We start from the raw sequence: 16,150 nt of genomic DNA, 5'->3' as shown, positions 1-16,150 counted from the left end.
ACTGCCAGCTACCAAGTTATAAAACACAGTTCCTGTTTTTACACAACATACTTTTAAAATCGAACAACTGTTGCAAGAGTTCTATTTGGATCCAGAGAGGAACCATTCCCCAAGGACACCTACAGGCTTTGCCCACCACTGTAATTATGGCTCATGTCATAACACATATTTTCTTATTCAGACTTCATGAGAGCCTTTCAAGCAAATGAAAATTGTGAGTGAATCCACCAGTTCAGTACCTAATAAAAGGATAATCTAAACCTCTACCAAATAAACAACGTAATTTTATCTACAAGGTTGTTCCATATAAAATATGTAGTCTTTGCAAATATCCATTATTTTCCAATTACCACAGAATAATTTTCTTCTCCAAGTTCTTGCTGCTTGATTTGACTTTATTACTTTCAATAGTTGCTATAGTTATCTACATTCTTGGAGTCAACTTTACGCAGAGAGTATCAAGATAAGAACAGCTGGACTCTGTCAGATAGCCCAGAATTAAGACCCCTTATCCAAAGAAGTGCCAGATGTTCACAGTAAAGCCCAAAGAACCTACCTTAAGTTACAGACTTGCAAAGATATTTTATTTTAGTCTTCCCATAGCAAGACTAAGTCAATAGCAATACTCAGCCAAGTACTAAAGTGTAAGATTTTGCCCTTTCTAAAACATATTTTTGTTCTTACATAAATATCTAATTATTTCCCAAAACCTGTACCCTCTTCTGCTATGTGCTTCCCTTCCTTAAATCTGTGATCCACAGGAAATCTTGACAATGTTTGTAGAATTTAATTTTTTAAATATTGAAAGTTGTCTTTCTGTTTATTAAAAAAAAAGCCTGCTTAACTTGAAAAGAAAAAAGAAAGAAAAGAAACAAAACCTTTTGGAGAGCTCAGTCTGTTTTTTTCGTTCCCTCCAGCAACATATGGCAACATCTGCTCCCTCCCTGATGGATAATGACTCGTTGGCATTGACTTTTCTGCAATCAAAACTTCTTAAAGTGGCAAGTAGATAAATTCAGGTATATTAAGAAAATATATATGCATACATATAAATACATGCTTTCAAGTTTTTGAAGTCTGGTATAACTGCATGAGCATGCAATTATTTTTCTGAGATCAACACACTAAGCATAAGGTCCATCACAACAACTTTGCTTTCTTGCCGAGGAAACATGAATTGGCTTTTGCTTATTGACAAGCCATACAGCAGAAACTGTTAATAGGAGGATATTGTCATTTTGCAAAATGAAAAAGCAGACACTTCAAGTTTTAAACGTTTATTAAGCCTCATCAAAACAGTTTCAAACACAAGACCTGGTGCTGTGTGAGGCAAATTTAATTATTTCCTGGATGATTAAGCATGACACTTGTGCGAATAGCTTCCGGAAGACCTTTCTGTGCAGCTTATGGACATTATTGTGTTTTTAGAAGTCAGGACGGTCCTTTTTGAGTCTACTGTAGTCCATATTAATCGAGAACAACTAGGAAAGAGAAGGGAAAGAATATTAATTAAGAAGCTTGACTACACATATTCCCTGGTATTTACTAAAAATATGCATCACTGAACATACACCAGGAAACTTAAATCATATTTTGAGTCTGAGAACTGGGCACTAATAAATAAATAAATAAAAACTTTTGATAAACAGTAACTTTTTAGTATTAATTCTACACCCAGTATTAGAAGTTCTGCATTTAAAATGAGTGGTCATGTCTTCCACTAAAGATAAACAACATGTCTCTTCTTAACTCCCAGAATTAGAAGTCCATTCAGAGGAACTTTTTACTTTTTACTGGTGAGTTTATCCATTTTGCTCAAAATCGATGGCTCCTGCATACTGAAGGCAAAAGCCAGCTTGCCATGTGGCACAAAGCACAGTGTCTGTGAACAGACAGTGGTACAAAAGAACATTTAGAGCAGTGCTACAAAAGCCAAGTTTGGTTCAGGTAGCTGCATCTAGAACTGCAAAGGATGCCAAGGAGGAATTAAAGTCCGAACAGATCCTCTCACATGCTCAGTTTTTACTAAGTGGATCCTGTTACAAGCAATCCAGAACAACCCAAAACGTGATGGAAGACAATGAGTTTACACACTAACTGCATATTTTGGCATCCCAGCCTGACTTGACATCAAGCATGTGATAGTACAGTTTTTCATAAAAAACAAAAATATTAAAAGCACGTAACTATCAGTTTGATTATTTTTAGTTACATCCATTTTTTTTTAACTTTTTTAAAGAAAACACAACAGCCTACAGCACATTCAAATTACAGCTTTCTCTGCAACTCCAACAGTAATGCTCAGGTTGTCAACTCTTTTCTTTGGAAAAAGACTGAGGAAGTTAGTATGACAAAAAGAAGTTTAAAATAGAAAAATAAATCCCATCAAAAGCTAAGACTTGTATAACAAGAACTTTTTACTAAAGAGTCATCCTCAAATTAGAATGTATGTCCTTTTCATTTCTCACAAGGCAGATTTGGAAAAAATGTCCCCAATGATTCTCACACCCAAATATGGCAAACCCTGAGGCTGTGTCTGCATGTTAAGGCAGAAGGGGAATGCTACACAAATCATGCACTCTTTAAAAGAATTTGTACTGTGCACTATGCAGGATTTGCTGAGTTTGGATATTTACAAACCAGCAACACTCCAGAACTGGCAATGAAAACAAAGAATGAAATGTTCTTCTTGGACTTAAGGGAACCGCAACCTGTTTTATTTTGGAAGTGTGGGGTTTTTCTACTTAGTTCAATGATTGGAATAGTAGTATATGGTACCAAACAAGACACTAGCTTTGAAAACACAGTAGGTTTGCTTTTTTTGTAGCTTGAAAATAATCTTAAAATATTCTTAACAGCAATCTACTAAAATAGCACTTCTGTAATAGCATGATTAAAACATGATTCATGTCCAGAGAAGGTCAATGAAGCTGGTGAAGGGTATAGAGAGTAAGTCATATGAAAAGTGTCTGAGGGAGCTGTTGTTCAGCCTGGAGAACAGGAAGCTCAGTGGAGGCTGTCACTCTCTACAACTCCCTGAAAAGAGGATGTAGCCAGGTTGGCTTCTTCTCCCAGGTAACCAGCAATGGGACAAGAGGACACAACCTCAAGCTGCACCATGGGACGTTCACATTGGACCTCAAGAAGAATTTCTTCACTGGAAGGATTGTCACACATTGAAACAGATTGCCGTGGGTGGGGATGGAGTCACCATTTCTGGAAGTGTGGAAGACATGACTGGACATGGCACTTAGTGCTATGGTCTAGTTGACAACATGGTGTTCAGTCAATGGTTGAACTCAATAATCTTGGAAGTCTTTTCCAACACAAATGAGTCTACAATTTTAGGACTCCTGAAAACTACCAAATGTTTTAGACATCTTTGCATGCGTCCTCATTAGTTCAAAGAAATTAGTTGAATATCAGCTCAAGAACATTTCTATTGCATCCAGTTACTTACAATATTGTTTTGTTTTCAAAAAGTCAACTGCAGACCTGAACTCATGGTTACATTAAACACTGACATTTTCCTGCTTCTCATGAGTAAAGGCCAACAGCTTAGAGCTTAGTTCAGATCTTCTGGGGCTTTGTCCTTCTCCCTGTAGTTAATTTCTGAGTACTATAAGCCAGTAAATTCCTCCTGTAAGAGCGCTTACAGTTGCTCTTTTCCTTACAGTGCAATAAATGTGACTGCTTTCACACAGACTCTTTTCACCCCATTATCAACCACCATTAGGAGAGTTTTAAACCTCAAACTCAGCCATCTCTGCTCAGAGCTCTAGAGACAATCAGATGCGGCACAAAAGGAATACATCACTCATCCAACTACTTTCCCATATAATTAAACATTCTAAAGCAGTAGGCTACACCTCTAATATGATGCTTCCTAAAAATCTGTATTTCTCATTTTACCTTGTACTGGTCGTTGGGAGCCATTTTGTTCCAAGGTTCTGGGTTATTTTTCTTGTCCCAGCTATTGAGAGAAATGCAAGATGTGAGAGAATATTATCACTCTCTTCAAAATTAACAACAAAAAAGTACTGTGGTTATTAGTTCATTGAGTAACCCATCCAAGCAAGTTTCCACAGAAAAAGGCACCGTCCTTTGTCAGCAGTCTCTAAATATGGTGAACAAAGAGATCTCCAAATCAAGGAAAGCTTCACACACCTCATGTCAGGTGATACTGGATGAAGACATTAAGACCTCCAGAAACATAAAAACCAAGGCAATGGAGTTTAACATATACAGCAAGAGGACTGGCACGGGGATTACTGAATACATACCTAACATCAGGGTTGAACATTGCCAAACGCATAAGATACAGGCTTGCACCAACACCTCCAGATCCAATGATCACAAACAGAGGGATCAACTGGAATAACAATACAAAAAATTAAATATCATCCTGCAATACAACAAAATAGTACTGAAACATAACACTTCTGATGCCAGCTATGGCAAGCCAAAGAACAATCTTTGACTTTACAAATGCGTGGCCATCTAAACCCCTGGCATAAATTCCATGTTTGTGGGATATCCCTGGAATCACTGAGGAACTAGCAGCTACAGAAAGACAGGTATGAAAAAAATAGTCCTATCTCCAGAGTCCAAAACCAAACCAAAAATTCCGTTACGTCGCGTTTCTGCGACAGACAACCGTCCCTTCACTGCCAAAACGGCCCCTACCGTCTGCACTCGGATTACAAAACCAGAAACATGGGCGGGCTAGCGTGGGGGCAAACTGGTGGGCAAGGAAAACGGAAGGGCCACCTCGAGCCCTGCAGCATGAGCAAGGCCGCAGGAACCTGAGGGAAAAAGGGACCTGGTCGTGTCTTCTCGACCAGCTCCGGGCGGCCCAGGGGTCCAGCATGGACAGGAATGCCAAGAGACGGATGGGCGAGGAGGAGGCGACCGGGACACCGAGCGACGGCAGAGAAGGGCGGGTGCGGGGCCGGGTACTCGGGCTCAGGTACTCACGGCCGGGTGCTTCTTCGCGTGGGTGAGCACGGTGCGTAGCACCATGGCGGCGGTGCCGGGGTGGTGGTGGTTTGGTGGCGGCGGATGCGGGCGAAGAGCTCTCTCCCTGCAGGCTCCGCAGCGCTGCCTCCCCCTTCAGCCGCCGAGCCCCAATGTCACCGAGGCCCCCGCCGCGGCAGGTGCCGCCGCTGCAGCCCGGATGTAGCAGCTCTGGCGTTCGCCTGCTCGCCCGCCGCCGCCCCGCGCCGGCCGCCGCCCCGTCGCGCCGCCCCCGCCACGCTCCCCGGCCTGCGTGAGCCCCGCGTCAGCGCGGCCCCGTCTCGCCGGCCGCGCGGGCACCGCGGGTGGCAGCAGGCACCGGCCCGGGCACCCCGGGCAGCCGGGCAGCGCCGCCCCACCCCGGCCCCTGCCGCACGGGCAGCGCCTGCGCTCGGGCTGCCCGCGGCGGGCAGGGCACGGGAGCTCCCGGCGCGGAGGGTCGCCCGCCGGCCGCCCCTATTACAGGACGGGCCAGGTTGGAAGGGACCTCAGTGGGTCATCTGGTGCAACCTTTCTGCCCAGGCAGGGTCATCCTAGAGCACATGGCACAAGATTGCATCTCGACGGTTCTGGAGTATCTGTCGTGAAAGAGACTCCACAACCGCTCTGGACAGTCTGTTACAGTGTGCGGTCAACTGTACAGTAAAGAAGTTTTTTCTCGTATTCATGTGGAACTTCCTGTGCATCAGTTTCTTCCCGTCGCTTTACATCCCATTGCTTGGCACTACCAAGGAGAGCCTGGCTCCATCCTCTTCATGGCCCTTATGGATATCAATTAAGTTCCCTTTCAGTCATTCAATTTTGAGGCTGAACAGGTCCAGCTCTCCCAGCCTTTCCTCTTAAGAGAGATGCTCCCCTCATTGTCCTCATTAACCCTCCACAGGACCCATTCCAGGAGCTACCTGTCTTTTACTGAGGAGCCCAGAACTGGACACAGCATTCCAGGTGCAGCCCTCACCAGGGCTGAATAGAGGGGCAGGATCATCTTCCTCAACCTGCTGGCAATGCTCTTCCTAATGCCCCCCAGGGTACCGCTGGTCTCCTTGGCCGCATGGGCATGCTGCTGCCGCAGGGACAGCTTGCTGTCCACCAGGACTTTCTTGGTGCTGCCCTCACATCGCGCAAGAGCTGCTGCCTCAGAGCCATGGGGCAGAGCCCACCGCGGCCTTGCCGAGAGGCGCCTGCCTGCTCCCTGTGGCATCGGGACCGCTGGGAAGGTGTGTGGCAGCCGTGGGTACGTGCACACCTTTGTCTGCCTCTCAGCTGGGCTCCCTGTGGCATCGGGACCGCTGGGAAGGTGTGTGGCAGCCGTGGGTACGTGCACACCTTTGTCTGCCTCTCAGCTGGGCTCCCTTCACAGAGCAGGCCTGAGCACTCACCAACATGGGTTAAAACTCAAAGGGGTGGTTTAAAGGTGAGACAAAAGAGTTACGAGTTTGATTGTCCTGAAAAGGATACAGGGAATGAAATTCATCATAGAACTGCCAACTTAATTATTTTGCTACAGTCAGGTTGGCAAAAGGTGGGTGCATTGAGACAGCCCTTTGATTTTCAGAAGCGGTTTATAATGATATATTACATGTAAGTGATTCTCCCTGTCTGCTCCACCTGGAGTACTGCATCCAGCTCTGGAATCCCCATTACAGGAGAGACGTGGACCTGCTGGAGGACCCAGAGGAGGCCACAAAGGTGATCAAAGGGATGGAGGAAAGGCTGAGAGCTGGGGTTGTTCAGCCTGGAAAAGAGAAGAGTTATGGGGTGACCCATTTTCAGCCTTCCAGTACATGAAGGGAGCCTACATGAAAGGAGGAGAGGGAGTTCTTACAAGGACACATAGGGATAGGACCTAGGGGAATGGCTCTAAACTTACAGAGGGGAGGAAGAAATTCTTTACTTAGAGGCTAGTGAGGCACTGGAACAAGTTGTGCAGCGAAGTTGCAGATGCCCCATCCCTGTAGTGTTCAAGGCCTTCCTTGCATATCATTCAAAAATCCATTTTTTTTTTCATATTGCCAGAGCCTGTTTAACCTTGACAACAGTTAAGTTCAGGAACTTGTACAGATGGATTTGGCAAGTCATTGGGTGGCACAACTCAAAAATAGTTATAACAATGTTATTTTTTGCTTGTCTCCTTCATTTGTTCCAGAGTTGATAAACAGAAAAAAGGATAGTTAGTGTGCTTCAGGAATCTGTTAATTGTTCCAGTATTCATTATGTTATGATGACAGTACTTTTCTATTTTTTTTAATGGAAAGAACAATTTGCCTGTGTTAAAACTATGAAAATAATACTATTGCTGCTATTCTTCTATAAAAGAGAAATACACTAAGAGTAACTTGGGAGGTTACAGTGCTCACCTTCTAGCAGAGTAGTTGAACTTTTCACCATACACCTGGGTTGCAGGAGATGCCAGTTGCTGCAGGAAAACCAGGGAGCAACCAAAGGCTAGATGGATAGCCAGAAACCATGTGGGGCTGCTCAGCAAAGCTCTGTTCAGACTGAAAGAGTCTGCTTCCTTATGCACAGCCAACGTATGGCTAAATGAGAAAATTTGGAGACTACAAGTATCCTGTTTCTACACTACTAAGGGAAAAGTATCAGAGGTGCATTATTTCCACTAGGCTATGTCTTGGGCACATATTTTTAGGAAAGACATCATGATTTTTATTTGCTTTTCAGTATAATTTTTTTCAAAATGATTTATAGTTTTTGCTGTCTTATGCTGTTATGAATTTAAAGAGGCATAGTACCTGATCAGTTTGCAAAATTTGTCATGCATTTCATGGGCTTTCATAAATTTTTGTCATTTTGCACATCAGCTTTTATTGCCTGGACCTGTATGGCTCAGCTGTTTTGTTGTTCACATACATGCCTTATTATTTATAACACTTGGAATTTTTGTATGGGAATGAATTTTGCAGACATAAAAAATTAAAATTTGAAAACAATCAGAAATCAGATTTTTTCATTGTAATTTTGAAAGTTGCAAGTTAGTATTTTTAAATTTCACACAATGCAGCATTGCTAAAAATGCAACCCCTCACTTGCATCACTTGGCATAATACTGAGTATAAATTCGAAGTACCTCATGGCATCTTGATGATGGATGCATGGTTCTGAGAAATACCTACTCAGCTGCCAAGTTTGAGTGCTTGCACTATGCTATAGTTATATAAATTGTATGGGTTAATTTATAGTAATGCTGTCAACAGATTAGCCATACTTGAAGACTAACAATTTTCTGTAACTTATCAACCCATTCCCAGAAAGACAGTAAACACTGGATAAAGGTAGATAATTTTGCCACTCTCTTATATGTCACTTAGCTACTCGAGCTGAAAGTAAACACATTTCTTCCCTCTTAAGGTTTTGTACCTTTATGTTTACACCTGACAATTAAATTTATGATCCTTTAGTTAGACATGTTGCTTCCTTTAGTCTAAGTAAAGTTATTCTTGTGTAGGTTTCTGCTTTTTAAATAAGTGGATGCATAAATCCTTCAGGTATTTTGGCAAGATTTTGTGATGAACCAGTTCATTAAGAACTAGGGGCTAGACTTGCAGTAGTGCTCAGCACTGCTGAAAAATCAAGTCCTCAGGTTATTCTGATGCTTTGTCATTTATTTATTTCTCCTGTCTTTTGTTCTCCTGTACTGCCTCACCTCATGGCTTCTGTCTCTCACTGTCCCTCCTTGATTGTTACTGTACCTTATTCCTGTCCTTAGGCTCATTTGAGCTTTTGATTTCAGAAACTTTTCTTCTATTACAGGTGCTGTGTTTTAGTTTTTGGTGGCTTTCCTGTTTCTAAAGTCTTAATTCCGCAAAACTTACCTGTCAATATGAATTGGTTCATTGAAATCTGCAGATTTCTAATCTGTTCAACAACAAGTATGGTACGCCTCATTTTTTTGTATTATTTAAAACAACTGATTTTAGCCACAAATATAATCAGGTCTGATCTCCTGAAGAACAAGAATCAGAAGTCATAATAAAATCAGGTTATTTGAAGAATTGCACTCTTAAGGTTTGACAAAGTCAGTTCATTAAAAAAAAGAGAAACAGACAAAATTATAGTCAATTTGAAGTTACATATTTTACTTGGAGGAAAATAGGAAGGAAAGATTAGTAGATTTGGAGATGTTCCAACTGGTTACTGATCAAGAAACTAAATTCGTTGTGAATTGTCCTATAGCATCAAGACACTTCTCTGTTAATCTGAACAATGTATAAACTGAGGATTTTCTAAAGGTCTCACAAGATTTTGTAAAAAGGCAAGGACTTCTAACATTCTTAGCAGAGAACAGGAATTATAGGAGACTGAAATATATTTAAAAACTTCAAGAAAAGTAAAAATGTAAAGTGTAGCTTACCTGCAACAAACGGATTTTTGTGATTTTATTTTATTTTCCTGTTTCTATTTTATTTTTACTGTCTGTTCCCTCTGTCCTTGTATTCCTTTCTCTGCACTTAGCAGGGAGCAACAGCAGAACAGGATGTATGTGTGCAGACCTCTGCCAAACCCATTGGGGTAGTTTGCTTACATCTTCCTTAGCATCTGATTTATATTTGGTTCTAACTCTGTGAAATGGAGTGGCTGCATAGTCTATTCTTGCATGCCTGGTCTAATGGCCGTAGGGAGACATGGGGGACATGAGGTGGATGGATAAGGGCACTAACATTTAAATATAGCAGCTTGTGAAAAAATCTTCCATTAAGTGTAAACATTGCAATTGTTCTGAAAAAAAAAAGCCTTAAGAATTTTGTAGTGTTAGTTAAGCAAAATGCCATGCCTATAGAGGAAAAAAAAAGTAGAAAAAAATTAAGATTAGAAACAAGTTTTTCTTTTTTTAAACTGCAACAAAAACTATGTCTAGCATTTAAGAAACTAGGGTGAAAGGAAGTAAGCTACTGGAAATTTGAAAACTAACAGCACAAGGGATATAATAAAGAAGAAATTAAAAATTAATGGTACTGAGACATATAGCATGGAAATATTCTTTATGTCTGTCAAAAATATGTGTTGATAAAGGTTCCTGTCTCCATATATCCATTAAAAGTACACAATAAAGGACAGGGCAAAAACATAACAGCCGAGAATCAAACACTTAAAATGAAATTAATTGTGGTCCCTGTTCCTGCTTACTTTCTAGGTTTGATATAGCAAATGAAAACAGCTGGTGTTTATATTTAAAATATAGTTTGTTTTAAGTTATATAATCTGCCAAAATTTAGGATGCAGAAATAAAAGTCCCACACAACTTTCACCCAACTGGATAGCTTGAATGTGACCAGAAGACTGCAAGAAATTACTGGAATGGTCCCCCTAACAACTGTGTTGATCCCGTGCCCTTTTACAGATAATCTCTTTCATGGAATTGTATTCATAAATGGTATTTCCCTGTAAGCTGCTCTTGTGTTTGATTTAAAAAACTATGTGGACTCCATAAATAAAATATGAGTTTAATGGATCAACAGAAATTCAAAAGCTTCACTAAAAATGTAAGCAGGACTGGTACCTGAAACTGTTTTTAACTGGATGCTGCTTCAACTATTCAGCAACAACTTACTGGAGATAAATTAAAAGTGCTTCTGTTTCTAATTCCTGTAATAGTTTCAAGGCTTTTGATCTTTCGTCTTCACACAAGAGGTTTAAGTATGCTTTTTAGTTTCTGCTATGGAGTAAGGAGAAACATGCTTGAACAGTAGTTCAGGACCATTCTGTGTAACTTCTTTTACATATGCTGGAGAAGAAATAGATAGTTCTTATGAGTCCTCTGCTCTGATGTTCAAAACTTAAGCTAGCCTTTGGTTAATCTTTTGTTTGCACATAGTTTTAGCAAAATGTACTCACATCTCAGAGTTTTGTTTTGGTTTTGTTTGTTTGGTGTTTTTTTGGTTTTGGGTGTTTTTTTTGGTTTTTGTTTTTTTGGTTTTTTTTGGGTTTTTTTTAATTAAATGCTGGAAATCTATACCAACTGAGACAAATCCTGGATTTCCAGGTCTGGCATGACAGTTAGAGTGACACTAATAAAAACTATCATCTTTCATCAGCTATTGGCTAATGATTTAGAAAAATTTGATCAGGGTTTGCTCTTTGATTAAAGCTGTTCTCCTTTGCCATAAAATAATAGTTAGTTCTTGACAGCCCTTTCCAGGACATATTACTGCTTAGGAGAAACTGCTGCAGCTGCCACATGAGTGACTCAAGCAGACAATCTGGGAACAGAGCAAACTGCTTACAGGCAGCTTCTGAAATGTAGAAATGCGCACACACAGACACACACACTCACACACACACATATGCATACACAAAGTATAATTGACTGTGGAACAGGAATGATCCATGACATCTCACATCCATTCCAAATATTAAAGAGAACCATACAGTAATAATAAAGAAACATGAAAACTGTTAGTGTTTATAAAGTACAGTCTTATTGCAGTGGGACTATCTGCAAAAGCTGTGCCAACAAAGGATTACACAGTTAGAAAAGAATAAATAGATTTTGTATTCTAATTTTTTTCTGTATTTTCTAGTGCCACGGAGAAAGCCAGTATTTTAATGGAGCCACAATTTTTAGCAAGAATAGGGCTCCCAAATCTAACAGTTTTAATAAGCCAAAACTTGTTCTCATTTACGACTGTGATAGAGACTTTAGAGGAAAGGATGAGACATAATTCTGATCAAGCTATTTTCCACAAACCTAGGCTGTAGAAAAATCTCATCTGTCTTCCACTAACAAGGGCTGTATGCTTTTGTTTTCTTTATGGACAGGGTAACAAGGGATTCTTGCGATTTATGAACAGGACAGATAATGCCATTTTTAAAGTAAGGATGTTATTCATGTCCATTATTTGCCTCTCTTTTCTGCTGTAGTGTTTAGAAGGTTATTATTTGCGAAGTAGAAAGGATTACTGAATAGAAATTGCAAAAGAATGTTTTTCAGGTAGTTGAGAAATCCAGTATGTTTATGCATTGCAGCAAGAAGAGATACATCATTCCAGCTGCTAATACTGATGACAGAATTATTATTGATTACTTTAGGATTCTTTGGATCATGTTGCAGATCCTGGCACTGTTGGGTAACACAGAGCCATCAGAAAAGGATGGGTGTGGAGTGTGTTTTCATGTGTTTCAGTGAATGACAATGCACAATACATTCCGCAAAAGTTTAGTTTAAGCAAGTCTTGCTTCTGAAATCAGTAGAAAGATATGGGTGGTTCCCAGAGGCAATCTAAGGTAGAACTAGGATAAATCACTCTTTCAGGATGTCATATTTGGCCTTTGCCAAAATCACTGGCGGTAAAAGCTGATGCACAGGGATAGACTTCAGTTGCATTTAGAAAGGTGTTTCTGGGTAAAGCTCATGCTTATATTACCCTTCAGAGCAAACCCAAGATAGCTGCAGTATCCTGAAATGAACCTGGGAAGACTTGGAGTGCTTGTGCAGAACATCTAATAATATCTGTTTCTTGCTATTTTCACATGGTTTATGCTGTGCAAAAACATTAGTTTTGGGGTTCCTCCTATGAGGGCTATGACATCAGACACTGCAACGGCTGATGAGTTTTGTGAGTGGCCTGATTTTACAGACATGACATATAACTGGGGATAAGCAATTGGTATGTTAGCAATGGTATAAACCTTTTTGTGGCTTTGCCAGATGAAGTATAATTTGAACATAAACAAAATTGGCATGGGAGGGCAGTGACAAGTTCTTGTAAAAAACTCTAACCATTGTCCTTTTTCAATATCTCAAATTATAACATTTGTTTGAATCATTAGTACTATATGCAGATAATTTCTAGCATAGTGGAACAAGAAATGCAGTTTATCTCTGGGTAAATAATAAATAAATATGCTGTACTCTCTCTGTTTGGGAGAAGGGAGATAGACCATGTTTCAGCCTGGATGCAGATTAAAGTGCTTCATCCACACGTTTTGAAGGATGACATTCTTTGTCTATGCTTTTGTCTAGATTAGTATAAAACTCAATGTTCTGATCTTAAGAATACAAAGTATCCCAATATCTCTCCTTAATAAATCACAAAAGCTTTATCAAAAAGTGCATGAAAGTAATTGTTCTGGTTATTCTTGAGTTTTACTTATTCTTTTTTGAAACTCCTACTTGGTTAAAAATTGTGTGATGTACCACTTATCAAAAAGTAGTATTCCCATGCTATCCTTTCTTTAAATACAGCTTCATTTCAATGTAGGAAATTGTGTTATTATATTTATGGGAAAAGGATAATAACGTGCTTTGATGTGGGACTGAGCTCATCCTTTGCCTTTGAATAATGTATACAGCATATCTGTAAGATTCACATTGTGTGATTGCATGAAATATATAACTGTAATCAGACTTCTGAGCAGGAATTTATTTTATTTGAACAGCAGACTCCTGACTGAAATGAAAATTATGTGAAGGGGAGAACTACAGCATGTCTTGATATTTCTTCTTATATGTACTAAGACATCAAAATTTTTCTTTGGGAACTGGCAGAACAGAAGAGTTAGCATATTTAACTAAAAAGGAGTTTCATAGCATACTTTTTTCTGTGAAATGCTGTTTTCTCCTTACATTACGCAAGAAATCAGATTAAAGACAACAGAATATTTTGTTTGTTTATTTGCTGGTTTCAAAACATATGTGGTCCAAAACAGTTGACTCCTGTCTTTCACTAACCTATTTGTCTGACAAACTTACAAGCTTGTATACTTTGAAATGTTACTCCATTGATGCTGTCTTTGCCCATCTGTTTTACACTTTGGGACTTGCACTAAAGTATCACCTCTTTCAGGCTGCCATCCTATTTAAGGAGACATAAGCAGAACCATAGCACTTATGTGCAAGAGCTGTCTTAACAAACACATGTAGTACTCCTGAAGTATTCAAGCACCCAACACTCTTTGTCTTTTCTCTGTGGAATGCAGAACAGATGCAGATTAAATGAATATATTTTAAAACTGATATCTTCTGCAAGCATAATTTAAAATGCTGAAGCTCTGAAAAGTAATAACCTTGTCAAAAATGCAGGGATATATTTACACAACCTCTTCACAGCAGAATCATTACTAATTAAAAAAAAAAATCCTGCAAGAGGCCAGTCTGGAGATGAACTATTTTTTTTTAACTAAAATAAATAAGTCCTTACAAGAACAATCTGTCTAATCAAACTTGAATTCTGTGGAAGGATGGATTGTAGGAGAACAGAGATAGTGCTGAAGGCAATCTTGCCCCTGAGGAGTTGCAGCTGTACTAATTACCAAAGAGTAGGAACAGCCTTGCCCTTAATATGTCACAGCTGTGTCCAATAAGGATGGGTGTTATAAAAGAGTGGATTAGGTGGACAAGAGGGGAGTTGGAGTCAGTTGGCTGTGCTGTGAGGAGTAAGGGTCAGTATGTGCTGCAAGGGGCAGGAAGGGTCAGGTGGTTGTGCTAGGGACAGGAGGAAGTCAGCCAGTCTATGCGAAAGGAAGAGAAGTGAAAGGAGTCAGTGCTGTGAGGAGCTGCCTGTGAGAACTCACAGAGAGGAGGTATGAAAGTCTTCTAGTAGGATGATAAACTGATGGTGGCAGTCAGTTCCTATCTGCCATCAACTGATGTCAAGCACCAATGTTAACAGAGTTCAGTATGTCTGTTTGTTGTGCAAAACATACTTTCATTAAAAGTTGGCCAAATTGAAATAACTTCTGATTTTAAAATCAGAACATTCCAGTGCAATGAGTCTTAAAAGAAGTTATCCACATTTCATTTTTAAAGAAACAAATCAGTATGGTAGGAATTTTTGCTCCAATTTCTACCTCTCTGCTCTCCTATTTGATTTGGAAGGGGAGATAGAATGATTTTCAAGGTTTTATTTTTTTAGGTTGATCTGCTGGTATACAGTTTTATGACTGCAGAATCTGGAAGAGAAGGAAGAGTCATTTGAAGAGCAACAGAAAAGACTCTGGATTGTGGATTCCACAAATAATTTTTCTTTAGAGCCACCTTGAGTCACAGAATACAAAGAAATAATAGTGAGAATGCAGAGAGGTATGCTTTTATTAAATAGAACAGTAAAGAATGTAATGAATCGCTTAAGCTGAAGTAACACAGTTGTGTTAATTCACAGTAAAGTGGAGGTGCTACTTAGTTTTATCCATCTTTTGACCTTGGGTACTCAAGTTTCAACACTAGTTCACTTAAGGCTGTGCAAAAGAGATGAACAAAAACGTTTTATCTGGAACAATTCCAGGTCAGTGCTAATTGCAAGTGTAAAGGCTGTAATTGCAGAAAACATGCAGGAGAAGTGAATGGGAAGGGATGATGAGGTCATGTTGTCTCACTCCAGGCCCGACTGGTCTGCCCATGGAGCTTCCAGCATGTGTGTCACCTGGCCTGACATGGGCTGCTCTCGAGCTGGGTACTCATGGCTGCTTCCCTCTCTCCATCATGTTCTCACTGTGTCCATGCCCCTGGCTTGCACTGGATCACTTGGTTTTAGGACCACAGGGCTTCTTGGTAGGGTAGGTTTCTGTTAGATCAGAAACTGGCTCAGTATATAGTTTGATAATTGCAAAATTTGGTATAAGTGACTGGGAGGGGGTGATGGGGTCATGTTGTGACAATGGAAGATGGCAGACTTCATATGAAACTGCACCCTGCCATCTGGAACTAAGAAGACATCTTTGTGGCTGGACATTATAATTAAAAAAAAAGTATTAATCATGGCAGTGTAATTGAAAAGAACCTTTCTATTTCAATTTTTACAGCATTTCTCAAATCTGAGAAATAATTAAAGCAATCAGGAAATCAAGTCTATTTCCTATAATTGTCACAGTTGCTAAATTGTATAAGCATCAAAATGATCTTTGTTATAGAATGCTATTTAGCATAAAAGTGTCTTCATGGAAGAATGGAGTAGATTCTTATTGTTTGAAGTCTTGTCCAAGTTTGAGATGGGAGATGTTCAAGTCTCTTCAGGATTTCTGCTTTATAAACCATCACAATTACAGCAGATTCCCCCTCCATTCAATACCAGTAAACCCTTGAAAACTGCATACTGCCAACCTAATTTCAAATAAGAAAAAATAAGTCTTATTTTTTACATCAAATGGGTCATCACTCTTAATGTCTGGTTCAAGCAATATG

General features: G+C 39.9%; 1 protein-coding gene and 1 long non-coding RNA gene across 2 annotated transcripts; both read right to left on the bottom strand.

Moving 5' to 3' along the window:
- Window positions 1-1,261: 1,261 nt before the first annotated feature.
- NDUFA4 (NDUFA4 mitochondrial complex associated) lies at window positions 1,262-5,385 on the bottom strand. The gene is made up of 4 exons (XM_068210232.1): window positions 4,978-5,385; window positions 4,284-4,372; window positions 3,913-3,973; window positions 1,262-1,481 (listed from the first exon to the last, which is right to left on the bottom strand). The coding sequence occupies exons 1-4, from the start codon at window positions 5,020-5,022 to the stop codon at window positions 1,425-1,427; spliced, it is 252 nt and encodes an 83-aa protein (XP_068066333.1). The 5' UTR covers window positions 5,023-5,385; the 3' UTR covers window positions 1,262-1,424.
- Window positions 5,386-13,615: 8,230 nt separating this feature from the next.
- On the bottom strand, window positions 13,616-15,146 carry LOC137485633 (uncharacterized). Its single transcript, XR_011005404.1, has 2 exons — window positions 14,821-15,146; window positions 13,616-13,826 (listed from the first exon to the last, which is right to left on the bottom strand). It is a non-coding gene; the product is annotated as an uncharacterized lncRNA (long non-coding RNA).
- Window positions 15,147-16,150: the final 1,004 nt, after the last annotated feature.

The sequence above is a fragment of the Anomalospiza imberbis genome, chromosome 1, assembly GCF_031753505.1.
Source record: "Anomalospiza imberbis isolate Cuckoo-Finch-1a 21T00152 chromosome 1, ASM3175350v1, whole genome shotgun sequence".
Taxonomy (NCBI): domain Eukaryota; kingdom Metazoa; phylum Chordata; class Aves; order Passeriformes; family Viduidae; genus Anomalospiza; species Anomalospiza imberbis.
This window is presented reverse-complemented; position numbering and strand designations above follow the sequence as displayed.